Here is a 13279-nt window from a genome sequence, read left to right as displayed (position 1 = left end):
TGCAGGTTAAGAATTCCTGGACTAGGCTGGGCATGGTGGCTCACACCTTAAATCCCAACACTTTTGAGAGGCCGAGATGAGAGAATCACTTGTGCCCAGGAATTTGAGACCAGCCTGGGCAACCTAGAGAGGGAGACCCTATCTCTACAAAAAAATTAAATAGCTACCCGGGCGTGGTGGCATGTACCTATGGTCCCAGCTACTTGGGAGGCTGAGGTGCGCCACTGCATTCCAGCCTAGGTGACAGAACAAGACCTTGTCTTAAAACAAAAATAAATAAATAGACCAGGCGCAGTGGCTCATGCCTGTAATCCCAGCACTTTGGGAGGCCGAGACGGGCGGATCACGAGGTCAGGAGATCGAGACCATCCTGGCTAACACGGTGAAACCCCATCTCTACTAAAAAATACAAAAAAACTATTTTATATATATATAAAAATAAACAAATAAATCCTCCTGGAATAGAAGAAACTCCCAAATCGAAAATTTTCTGGAATTTAAACAATCAGTTCAAAGCTAATGGCATATGCAAAGATGCTGACTTTTAAATGTAGATTGAACTTTTAAAGAGTCATTGTTTTGAAAAGAAAAAGGTTAGAATTACCAACTTCTATAAAATATCTGGAAACAAATCTAAGAGAATAAAAGAGAGGCCGGGAGCAGCGATTCATGCCTATAATCCCAGCACTTGGGGAGGCCAAGGTGGGAGGATCGCTTGAGCCCAGAAGTTCAAGACCAACCTGGGCAACATGGCAAGACCCCGTCTCTACAAAATATGAAAAACTTAGCCAGACGTGATGGTGCACACCTGTGGTACCAGCTACCCAATAGGCTGGGGCAGAAGGATCACTTGGGCCCAGGAGGTGGAGGCTGCAGTGAACTGTGTTCATACTACTGCACTCCAACCTGGGCGATACAGTGAGGCTCTGTTCAAAAAAAAAAAAAAAAGAAAAAGAAAAAGAAAATTAATTACATTCGAGTAAAGTGTTTCCCTCTTATCCAAAATGTCCACATAACAAAAGATTAATATATCTGATTTACAAGTTCATATAAATCAAAAAGAGAAAAGAACAACCACAGGCCAGACGCAGTGGCTCACATCTTTATCCCAGCACTTTGGGAGGCTGAGGCAGGAGGATTGCTTGGGGCCAAGAGTGCGAAACCAGCCTGGTCAACGCAGCAAGATCCCATTTCTACAAAAAATTTTAAAAATTAGCTGGGCATGGTGGTGCACACCTGTAGTCCTAGCTACTCAGGAGGCTGAGATGGGAGGATCACCAGAGCCCAGGAGTTCAAGGTTACAGTGAGCTATAATCCTATCATTGCTCTATAGCCTGGGAGACAAAGTGAGACTCCATCTTTGTAAAAATAATAATAAAAAAATTTAAAAAATGACAAATACCAAAAAGAAACCAAGGCAAAGGACATAAGGCAGTTTACAAAAGAAATACAAATGACTGGCCAGGTGCGTTGGCTCACGCCTGTAATCTCAGCACTTTGGGAGGCCGAGGCAGGCGGATTACGAGGTCAGGAGATGGAGACCATCCTGGCTAACACAGTGAAACCCTGTCTCTACCAAAAATACAAAAAATTAGCTGGGCGTGGTGGTGTGCGCCTGTGGTCCCAGCTACTCGGGAGGCTGAGGCAGTAGAAAGGCGTGAACCCAGGAGGCAGAGCTTGCAGTGAGCCGAGATCGCGCCACTGCACTCCAGCCTGGGCAACAGAGCGACACTCCATCTCAAAAAAAAAAAAAAAAAAAAAAAGTACAAATGACCAATAAATACATGAAATGAAATACAATCACACTAGCAATCAAAGAAATACAAATACATGAAATATCATAGCACTTTCTCCTCTAAGATAAGCAAACATGAAGACTAACGATACCCAGTGTCAAAGAGAGCATGGGGAAATGGGCATATAAGCACACAGCTGGTGTCAATGCAAATTAGTGTTACTTTTCTAAAGTTTGAGAAAACATTTCCAGTGTTTAAATATGTGAGCCCTTTGTCCTAACAATGGCACTTTTTGGAATTCATCCCAAGAGGATAATTAAATTCCCAAAAGTTTATATTTCAGGAAGTTATCAAAGCAAAATTTACCAAAACAAGACATTTGGAACAATCTAAATAAGTGCTTAGCAATAGGGGAATTAGGTAACTACAGTATATTTACATAGTGGAATACTGCTGGCCATTAAAAACTTAGACATTTTAATAGTGTCACTGAAAAGATGTTGCAGTATTTCATATACACTGATCCCATTTTTGTAAACTTACATAGTTTTTATATGTGCACAGAAAAATGTCTGAAAGAATGTTTACCAATTTGAGTGGTAGAATTTGGGATCATTTTTACCTTTCCTATTTATGCCCATCTTTATGGCTTGTCACTTATATAACATACATGCATTCTTTTAAAATATGAAGAAACAACAGCCATTTTAAAAGCATGACTGTGGCCAGGCGCGGTGGCTCACACCTGTAATCCCAGCACTTTGGGAGGCCAAGGCGGGTGGATCATGAGGTCGTGAGATCGAGACCATCCTGGTTAACATGGTGAAACCCCGTCTCTACTAAAAACACAAAAAATTAGCCGGGCATGGTGGCGGGCACCTGTAGTCCCAGCTACTCAGGAGGCTGAGGCAGGAGAATGGCATGAACTCAGGAGGTAGAGCTTGCAGTGAGCAGAGATGGTGCCACTGCACTCCAGCCTGGGCAACAGAGCAAGACCCCATCTCAAAAAAAAAAAAAAAAAAACCGTGACTGCTACTTCTAAGGATATACTTCTTGGCATTCTTTCATTTCCCTTTACAATGCCAAGAATGAAAGTGGCCACTCATAAAATCACGAACTACCGTTTGCTCTGGAACACTCTCACCTCCTTACTTTGCCTAGTATCTATCGCCTTACCATGTCAATACCAGTTTCAGATTTCAGCTTAATTCCTTGAGGAAGCCTGCTCTGATGTCCCTAACCAGGTCAAATGCCCCTGTTCTAATACTCTCTAGATACAATTTGACATGGCCAGCCAGATTGGCTCATGCCTGTAATCCCAGTACTTTGGTATGCTGAGGTAGGCAGATCACTTGAGGCCAGGAGTTCAATACCAGCCTAGCCAACATGGCGAGACCCCATCTCTATTAAAAATGCAAAAACAAAAAAAAATCAGCTGGGCTGGTGGTACACACCTGTAATCCTAGCTACTTGCTGGCTGAGGCACAAGAACTGCTTGAACCTGGGAGGCAGAGGTTGCAACAAGTTGAAATTGCACCACTACACTCCAGCCTAGGCAACAGAGTGAGACTCTGCCTCAAAAACAAAAAAAAAGAAAGAAAAAGATATATTTGTATGGATATATACTTCATGCCTCTTGAGAATATGTCCATTTTTATGTTCATCACAGCCCCCAGAACTAACACAGAGCCTGGGACAGAGAAGATGCTCAGAGGGTAATTTGTTAATGCAGTCCAGGCTGTGACCTCTTCCTGAAACTCCGGACTCACATATCCAACTGCTCACTCAACATCTGACATAGAGGTCTGACAGTCATCTTACACTCAGCATGGCCAAGATTACGTTTTTATTTCTTCCCCTTCCTCCCACTCAACTCACTCCTAAACAAGTGTTTCTGGTATCAGTAAATTATACAACCCAGTGGCCTCAAGCCAAAAAATCGTGATGTCATCTTTTTCACACCCAACATGCAAGCCATCAGTAAATCCTGACAGCTGTACCTTCCAAATATATTCCAATTTGACCTCTTTTCTCTGCCTTTGCCACACTACTCTATTCAAGTCACCTTCATATCTCACCTGGAATGATGCATTTGATGCTAACTGTTCTCCCTCCTTCTTATCTTATGCCCTGCAGTCTATTCTCAGATCACTAATAAATCAGGTTGCATCTCTCCCTTGTTTAATCCCTCTAACGGTTACTGACTGCGCACTTGGCCCTAGATGATCTGGCCACTGGCTACCTGTCTGACTAATTTTCTACCACTCTCCCACCTTGGTTTCTTCATTTTAGCCACACAGACCTAGCTGATCCCTCAGCAATGTCAATCATACTTCCATCTCAAACCTGAACAATTCTACCCCAAATACTTACATAGCTCTGTTACCTCACATATGGTCTCTACACCATGTCTTTGGAGCCCTTTCTGGATCATCCTAACTAAAATAATAGCCCTGGGCTGGGCACAGTGGCCCACACCTGTAACCCCAGCACTCTAGGAGCCTGAGGTGGGCAGATCACTTGAGGTCAAGAGTTCAAAACCCTGCCTGGCCAACATGGTGAAACCCCATCTCTACCAAAAATACAAAAATTAGCTGGGTGTGGTGGCGTACACCTGTAATCACAGCTACTTGGGAGGCTGAGGCACGATAATTGCTTGAACCCCTGAATTGGAGGTTACAGTGAGCCACAATCGCGCCACTATACTCCAGCCTGGGCAACAGAGGGAGACTCTGTCTCAAAAAAATAAAATAAAATAAAATAAAATAAACCCCTATGACTCTCTGGCCCCTCGCTCTGACATCTTTTTCTTCACAACATTTATATGTGATTATAATCTACTCATTAGTAGATTTGTTCACTGTTTCTCCAGATATAAAATAAACTCCATAAAGGCAAGGGCATCACTTTGTTCAGTGCTATATCCTCAATGCCTAGAATAGGGCCTAGCATATGATAGGAATTGAATGAAAAAATAAAATCCAGAAACACCTGGGCTTAGAAAACAAAACCTGAACAGCACATTGGTCATATCTCTTGACATATCTCAGAGTTCGTCAAAACAATAGCAAACATTACAGGAAGCAAACCAGCAGGCCCTAACAATATTCTCATCTTATGGGTTATACATGCAAGAACTCAACTCCAAGTGAAACAAGCCCGCTTTATAAGACAGAAACATGTTTTTCTGATTTGAACTTCATAAAATTCCTGAAATACACATTGCACAGATATTTTTCCCCTCTGATAGATGAGGAAATTGGATCAAAGAGAATAAGTGACTTATCTAAAAATCACCAAGCTATGTTGTGGAGATAACAGATCATGATCATTATCTTCGTTGTTAAATTCAAACCAGGTAGGAAGGCAAATTTCCCTATTGATACGAAGTCATACTAGCTCCCTGTCAATATAAAATGTTAGGGAAATAAAACAAAATATAAGCTACAATCAAGTAGACACATACCCTTTTCCAGGCCCCAGTTTAGGAGAGCCCACTCCCTCTTTAGTACGAGAAAGGATGTCTCTGACTCGGAGGGCAGCCAGCGGGTCCTTCTCTTTCCCCTTATCAGCCAGTGCAGTAGGACTGAGGTTCAATATGAGGAAAAGGCTGTTTAACAAGCACCAAGCACCCAGCAACTGGAAATTCTGATAGTGCTGTTGTAAAAGGCACAAAATAAAAAACATAATCATAGAGATATTCACATCTCACAGAGGACAAGATAGTAAGTATGCAGCAGAGACAGATAAGCTTCTTACCTCACCACCAGCTCGGCGAGAACTGCTGATTGCTTGTCCAATCATGTCATAGATTTCGAGCTGTGCAATATCAAACAGACACAAAAATCTAAACAAGCTGACAGATTTCATTATAAATGCTAAATCCTACCCAAATCAATTTAACTTGAGGAGTTCAATATCCTCTTTTCAATGATACATTCCATTGCACTTTCCTTGACCTTCACATGCAGCTGACTCCCTCTCTTCATGTGGATCAAATGTCACCATCTCAGAAGCCATCCCTCCTCCCAATCAAAAGCAGCATGCGCAGCTCCACATCAGATCACTTTTTTTTTTTTTTTTTTTTAAGATGGAGTTTCACTCTTGTTGTCCAGGCTGGAGTGCAATGGTATGATCTCGGCTCCCTGCAAACTCCATCTCCCAGGCTCAAGCGATTCTCCTGCCTCAGCCTCCAGAGTAGCTGGGATTACAGGCATGCGCCACCACACCTGGCTAATTTTTGTATTTTTAGTAGAGATGGGGTTTCACCATGCTGCCAGGCTGGTTTTGAACTCCTAACCTCAGGTGATCCACCCACCTCCCAAAGTGCTGGGATTACAGGTGTGAGCCACTGCGCCCGGCCCAGATCACTCTTAATCACAATGTATTGTTTCAGTGCACTTAATCACTATCCCATATTTTCCTGTTTACTGCATTCCCCTAAAAGTACACTGACACACAGTAAGCCCTCATACGTATGTGCTGAATTAATGGCTAATCTTTCAAGTGTGTTCTACAGAGATAGGGAAACAGCAATATACCAAATCAACCAATATACCAAATCAACAAGCTGGATGCCTACCTCTTAGACCTACTAGTACCCAGGGAAAGTAGTGTGGAAAATACTTTAAGTTCTTTGTTCTATCATGGAAGAAAGTGGAACTGGCCATACTCCCTCATTTGAACAATCAAGGTTCCCTTATCCCCAGATCTTTGGCTTACACATTTCTGGACAATTGTAGCTGCGTCACTTTCATAGTCATCTTCTTTGGAGCTCGTGGACCCTGTCCGCACTTGCTGGGCACTACCCACATGCAGGATGGCCATGCAGGTTGCCACACTCACACCTGAAAAAGAAGATGCACAGGTCTCAGCCATGGAGTGCACCCAAGAATCCACCAAAGCTGAAACACAAAAGCACAATCCACCCACAAGCAATTCCATGATTTGATTACTTAAAATAAACACCATTAAGAGCAAGACTAAATAGGTTTACCATACAATTCAGTAACCAGACTGCTAGGTATTTATCCAAATAAGCTAAAAACTTACACACACACACACACACACACACACACACACACGAATGTCCTTCAATAGGAGAATAAACTGTGGTATATCCATACAATGGAATATTCAACAATAAAAAGAAATGGGCTATTAAGCAATGAGAAGACATGGAGGAACCTATATGCATGCTGCTAAGAGAAAGAAGCCAATCGGAAAATCCGGCTTATTGTATGATTCCAACTACATGACATTCTAGAGAAGGTAAAACTAGAGAGAGAGTGGAGATCAGTGGTGTTACCAGGGGTCGAGGGATGGGGTAAGGAATGAATAGGTGGAGCAAAGGGGATTTTTAGGGCAGTGAAACTATTTTGTACAATATGGTAATCATGGATACATGACACCATACATTTGTCAAAGCCCATAGACCTGTACAACACAAAAATGAAACCCCAATGTAAACTATGGACTTTAGTTAATAATAATATATCAATATTGGTTCATCAATGACAATCTAACATACTAATTAAAAGTATTAATGATAAGAGAAACTAGCTATAAGGGAGAGGGAGTACATGGGAACTCTATAAACCTAAAATTGCTTTAAAAATAAAATCTAAGCCAGGTGAGGTGGCACAAGCCTCTAATTCCAGTTACTTGGGAGGTTGATGTGGGAGGATCATTTTCACCAAGGGGTTTGACGCTACAGTGAGTTATAATCGGTACACTGCACCCCTGCCTGGCTGAAACACTAACATTATGTCTCTAAAAAAAAAAAGGAATAAAAATAAATAATTAAGGCCGGGCATGATGGTTCACACCTGTAATCCTAGCACTTTGGGAGGCCCAGGTGGGCGGATCACCTGAGGTCAGGAGTCCGAGACCAGCCTCACCAACATGGCAAAACCCCATCTCTACTAAAAATACAAAAATTAGCCAGGCGGAGTGGCAGGCGCCTATAATTCCAGCTCCCAGCTACTCGGGAGGCTGAAGCAGGAGAATCACTTGAACCTGGCGGGCAGAGGTTGCAGTGAGCTGAGACTGAGCCACTGCATTCCAGTCTAGGCAAAAGAGCGAAACACCATCTCAAAAAAAATTACAATAATTAATTAATTAAATTTAAAATCTAGAGCCAGGCACAGTGGACTCAAGAGGCTGAGGTGAGAAGATCACTTGAGCCTAACAGTTCAAATCTAGCCTGGACAACACAGCAAGACCGTATTTCTTAAATAAATAATAAAATCTAATAATTTGAAAAAATTAAAAATAAAAATAAATTTTAAGATTATGAAAAAAAATCCTATACCTGGAATTTCTCAAAGACATCATAGCCAAATTCCTTTCCTTAAATCAAATCCCAAGTGATCAAATTTTAACAAACCAGATTTGGGTAATCCGACTATGAATTTTTAAAGAATCTCTAGTCCTTACTGACTTGAATCACTTACTGACTGAGTACATTGAGATCCATGTGAGGGTAACGAAATTCCCTGGAAATCAAAATAAATAAACCCCAAATTTAAAAATGGAAAATCAACAGTAGAGCACGAGGAAGCTCAATACTGGAAATTAGCTACAAGAGAACATATTCTCACATGTATCCTTAACTTTCTACTCTTAATGCTGCTGCCCTAGCTGAGGCCCTAAATGTGTGCTGCCTGAATGACTGCCAATTCCTCCTGAGTAGTTTCCCTGCCTCCAATATTTCCCCACACCAAATTACCTTGTACACTACTGCCTGAATGTTCTTCCTAAAATACAGCTCAGATCCTCTCACAGCTCAGAAGCTGTAACGGTCTCTACTATCTACAGGATATGGTCCAAATGACTTAGTCTGCATTTCTAATTGAGTCTTACTTTCTGTCCAATTATACAACACCCACGAATAGCCATAAAACCTACAGACTTACTTATACACACAAACACACACACACACACACACACACACACACACACACAACTTATGCAGTATGTTCCCCCAAACTCTTGGATACTTTTTGTCTGCTTCTGCCTCTGCCTAGAAATAGCCAAGCCGAGATCCTACCTGACTTAAGATTCAACATCAAAACTCCTTCATGATTACTGCCTTTCTCAACTGAAAGCGAGCTCTCCCTCCTCTAAGCTTCCAAAGTACTTTCTCATCTCTCACTCAGTTTCTTTACTTATAAGTTATTTACTAACATCCTCTAAAAGATAGTAAGGTCCCTGAGGGCACAGATGCCTTTATCTTTATATTCTTATTCACACATAGATGTTCAAATTAAAACTGTTCAGAGAATGTAGTGAGATCAACCTCAGCAATTTCGTGGTGTTCCCCTTGGGAACAGGTTTCCAAGACTATCTGCTCAAATCTTCACTTGCAAAACCAAGTAAACTTCTAAAATCGCTATAACTTCCAAGACATACCAGAGATATGATATGTCTTGCAACTTTATGCCAAAGATCAGTGATCTGGGCTAAAAAGTCCTTTTAACAATAACTTAAAAGAGAGTAAACACCAGCTGTCAGGCCCTGCTTCAAAGGCAGTAAGATCAACAGGAAGAAAGGGGATTTTATGAAAGCTTAAAGAATACCATTCTTTGCATTTATCAGTATAAACAGATACCACCTGTTCCACAAAGCCTTCTTCAAACCTGATCCCACAGCAAGACTCAACTCCTTTCTTCTCTGTGTACCCAAAATATTCTATACTTCTCTTATTGCCTTTAATACTGTTTTATATTATACTGTTTAGCCTTATGTGTTCTCTGCTGCTCAGATGTAGCCTCCTTGAGGGCAGAGACTACACGTAGTTCATCTCAATATCCCAACAGTCTTTGGCACTTTGCTTTTTATAGAGTAAATATTTAACATCTGCACATACTATAAAATAAAATATGCGTATAACGCAATGGCAGCAGTGAACCAACAGGACCATTTACAAAGATTCCTATTGAGTCCTCATTTCACCTTGATGGGACGTTAGATGATCCTTGGAAGGGAGCAAGGGGGATGAGTAGAGTATTCAGAAGGATTTTCACGGTTTCCTGAAAGTATATCTGTGCTTGACGGAGAAAATGAGACCAGATATAATAAATTCTCACCTGCATACAGACAACTTAGGCTGAGGACTGTCACATCTTGTAGACGAGAAGGATTGAGAGGTTCCAACACAGGTAGAGAAAGGGTATCCAACGCCATAGTTACATCAATCACCAATGAATGAAAGCTGGAACACGACAGAGATCAACAAGTGTCTCTTAGAATCATTCACTTCTATAATGTGACAGTTAAAGCAATTACCAGCACGGGCCTGGCACAGTGGCTCACACCTAAAATCCCAACACTTTAGGAGGCCAAGGTGGGAGGATTGCTTGAGCCCAGGAGTTCAAGACCAGCCTGGGCAACATGGCAAAACCCTGACTCTACAAAAAATACAAAAATTTGCCAGGCACGGTGGTGTGTGCCTGTAGCCCCAGCTACTCAGGAGGTGGGAGAACTGCTTGAGCCCAGGAGACAGAGGTTACAGGGAGCCGAGATTGCATCCCTGCACTCCAGCCTGGGTGACGGAACAAGACCCTATCCCAAAAACAAAACAAAACAAAACGAAAAAAGTAAAGCATGTGCACCGTGAAGCACCTTACCCATTACGAACAGCAGTGGCATCTGCTACTGTTGCAGGCATTATGAAGAAGGAATTAGCTAACACTGCATCTTGGAACCGATTGATATAGCGTAGGAAATATGGCAGGTTCAAACACACACGCAGTAGCTTCTCCGAGCCACCTAAATGAATGAAAACCACGACCTTACAAACAGGCCTTTGTCTGATGCTTGATTCTTATGCACATGACAGAAGCACACTTAAGGAATTTTTAATAGCCCAGAAATCAGCTTTCTGATAACAGTTGAGAGTCTTACCAAGTTCTTGAAGACTAGCCACGTTCTGAGCTATGAACACATTCTTGGTTTTGATAGCTGAGGCTTGATCTGTAGATGACTGCTCATCACTTTCTCCTTCCACCTGAAAAGGAACATAAGGCCTGTCAAGATACTATTATCTCTTCACCAAACCAACTGTCAAAAGTGAGCAGTGGCTGCATGGATACTCTCCAGACTCCCCAGTTAATGATGGGAAAATTCCTTACTAATGTTGGAGAAAATACAAGTTACATTTCCAGGAGGAGGGAAAAAAACATACAGCTTTAAAATATATATATGTTCTATAACCAAAATGGAGTGAGGCCTTTATATAGAAAACTGTACATATACCTTACATTTGTTAATTTGCATTGAGAGAAGCCTAGAATGGTTGTCAAAACAGTAGTAACTGTGGACAGAAGAAGGAGTTGGGGTGAATTTTACTTGCTTTATTTTGTATTCCTCAATTTCTTTTGTCCCACAGACATGTATATCATTTTATATCGCAAACATAAAATACATCACTTTTTCTCCCCTAGTGTCATCATCTTAACAAATCCCACAAAGAAGAAGACATTTGACTAAAGAAACTTACCAGAGTCTGTGTACTGATAGGTTGCGATGCTACAGTTCTAGGGTTAAAAACTGAGGTCAACTGGTTCAAAAAATTCATCTGTACCTCCTTTTGCCTCAACTCAGGGCTTACTGGTGAGGCCAGCTCTTTCTGATCTTCCACTGCAAAATACAAAAGCAAAAAAAGGGCTGAGGAAAGTGCCACTAGAAGGCAAAGGTGCCATGGAAAAGGTGCCATGAGGGTGGTCATGTGATCAGATCTGTCAAAGGAACACCCACCATCTGAAAGTGTCTTCACTGTTTGGGGCAGCTTGGCGGATTTCATCATTGCTGTAAATGTGATAATTTCGGTTCTATCTAGTCGGCTACAGCCAGTGCACAGGCCCTTGATTAGAAGAATCAAGTGTTTCTGAAAAGAAAACAAATGCAGTGGGGAGAGCGGGGAGGGATAGCATTAGAAGATATACCTAATGTAAATGACGAGCTAATGGGTGCAGCACACCAACATGGCACTCGTATACATAGGTAACAAACCTGCACGTTGTACACATGTACTGTAGAACTTAAAGTATAATTTAAAAAAAAAAAGAAAGAAAGAAAACAAATGCAAATAGATCTTTCAGAAAATTCTACTCTTTTGGGAATTCTAACTGGCACAGGGTCAAATTTAGGTTCATATAAACACTAAAGCAAAGACTGCAAGCTGATGTCCTTAGACTGTACGTAGCTTGCAGATGTCTTATTGTTCTCACAATATTTTTTTAAAATTTGAAGTGAATAAAAAGATTCACATGCAAATCCAAACTTCTCACTCTCAAATAATTCACAGTATAGCAACCTTGCACCTCCATTCCTGCATGGCAATAATAAGCCAGAGCCAAATAGTGGTTGGCCCCTGTAGTTGGGGCCTGCAATCTTCTCAACTAGCATACTTTACTCATTTTCTGTTACTTACCTGGCCAGCCTGGGCAAAATGGCAAAACCCTGACTCCACAAAAAATACAAAAATGTCCAATCCTTGAGAAGACTCTGTAGCCCCATGTACCAGAGGCCAGCAAAATACAGCTCCAATTCAACCACTGCCTGTTTTTGTAAATAAAGTTTACTGGAACACAGCCATATTCATCATTTACATATTAATCTATGGCTGTTTTCACACTAAAAAGGCAAAGTTAACTAGCTGCAACAGATAACATACAGCCTGCAAATGATTTTCTATCTGGCCTATTACAGAAAAAGTTCACTGACCTCTGCTCTATGCCACTAGTCAGTCACAATACTGCTTTGGAATAGGGCAAGAAATGGGCCCATCACTCTCACCTGGGACACAGCACAAGCCTCATCTGGATTCTCCAGACGCAGGAGAGAAAACTCAATTAGAACTTTACAGGCCGCTGCCACTGACTGAAGTTGGTTCCGGGGAACTGAGAAAGTAATAAACATTACTTAATTTCAGACTGCTCAGCCTTGGTCAAGAAATCAAGCAAAGTAAGTATTGAGCTCTATGTCCAACATTCCCAATATCATAACAATTATTCAGAGCCAAAAACCCAAGGGGTGAACAAAGGTATTTTAATATCAATAACTATCAGATCAATTTATCTCATATTTACTAGAAATCAGGATAACTGTAATAGGAAATACATCACACCAGTGCAAAGCACTTCAAATGTACTAACTCATCTAATTCTTAAACCAATTCTATGAGGCAGATATTCATATTATCCCTGTCCGTTTTTAACAGCTGAGCTAACTAAATGACTTGACGAAAGTCACACAGCTAGATTTAAATCCAGGCAGTCAGCCTCTAGAGTTCATGCTCTTAACCACTAAACCAGGAGTGTGCAACCTTTTGGCTTCCCTGGGCTACACCAGAAGAATTGTCTTGGGCCACACAAAAAATATACTAACAGTAACAATAGCTGATGAGCTTTTTTTTTAAAAAAAAAAAAAAAAAAAAAAAAAAGACAAAAAAAAATCTCATAATGTTTTAGGAAAGTTTATGAATTTGTGTTGGACCAAATTCAGAGCCATCTCGTGGCCCTAAGGCCGTGAGTTGGACA

The 13279-nt window shown here is 41.2% G+C and overlaps 1 protein-coding gene across 24 annotated transcripts in view; it reads right to left on the bottom strand.

Moving 5' to 3' along the window:
- UBR4 (ubiquitin protein ligase E3 component n-recognin 4) overlaps positions 1–13279 on the bottom strand; it is a 139632-nt gene that overhangs the window by 116160 nt on the left and 10193 nt on the right. For all 24 annotated transcript variants that reach the window (XR_012425209.1, XM_015441762.4, XM_015441781.4 and 21 more), the window contains 9 exons: positions 12537–12640; positions 11496–11625; positions 11239–11378; positions 10644–10746; positions 10367–10508; positions 9827–9951; positions 6459–6583; positions 5496–5555; positions 5203–5393 (listed from right to left, as the gene is read on the bottom strand). Coding sequence is in view for 23 of the 24 variants with exons in the window: in XM_015441762.4 (XP_015297248.2) it covers positions 5203–5393; positions 5496–5555; positions 6459–6583; positions 9827–9951; positions 10367–10508; positions 10644–10746; positions 11239–11378; positions 11496–11625; positions 12537–12640 (1120 nt within the window). In the remaining variant the exon portion in view is untranslated. The remainder of the gene's footprint in view (positions 1–5202; positions 5394–5495; positions 5556–6458; positions 6584–9826; positions 9952–10366; positions 10509–10643; positions 10747–11238; positions 11379–11495; positions 11626–12536; positions 12641–13279) is intronic.

This window comes from Macaca fascicularis, chromosome 1 (assembly GCF_037993035.2).
Source record: "Macaca fascicularis isolate 582-1 chromosome 1, T2T-MFA8v1.1".
NCBI lineage: Eukaryota > Metazoa > Chordata > Mammalia > Primates > Cercopithecidae > Macaca > Macaca fascicularis.
This window is presented reverse-complemented; position numbering and strand designations above follow the sequence as displayed.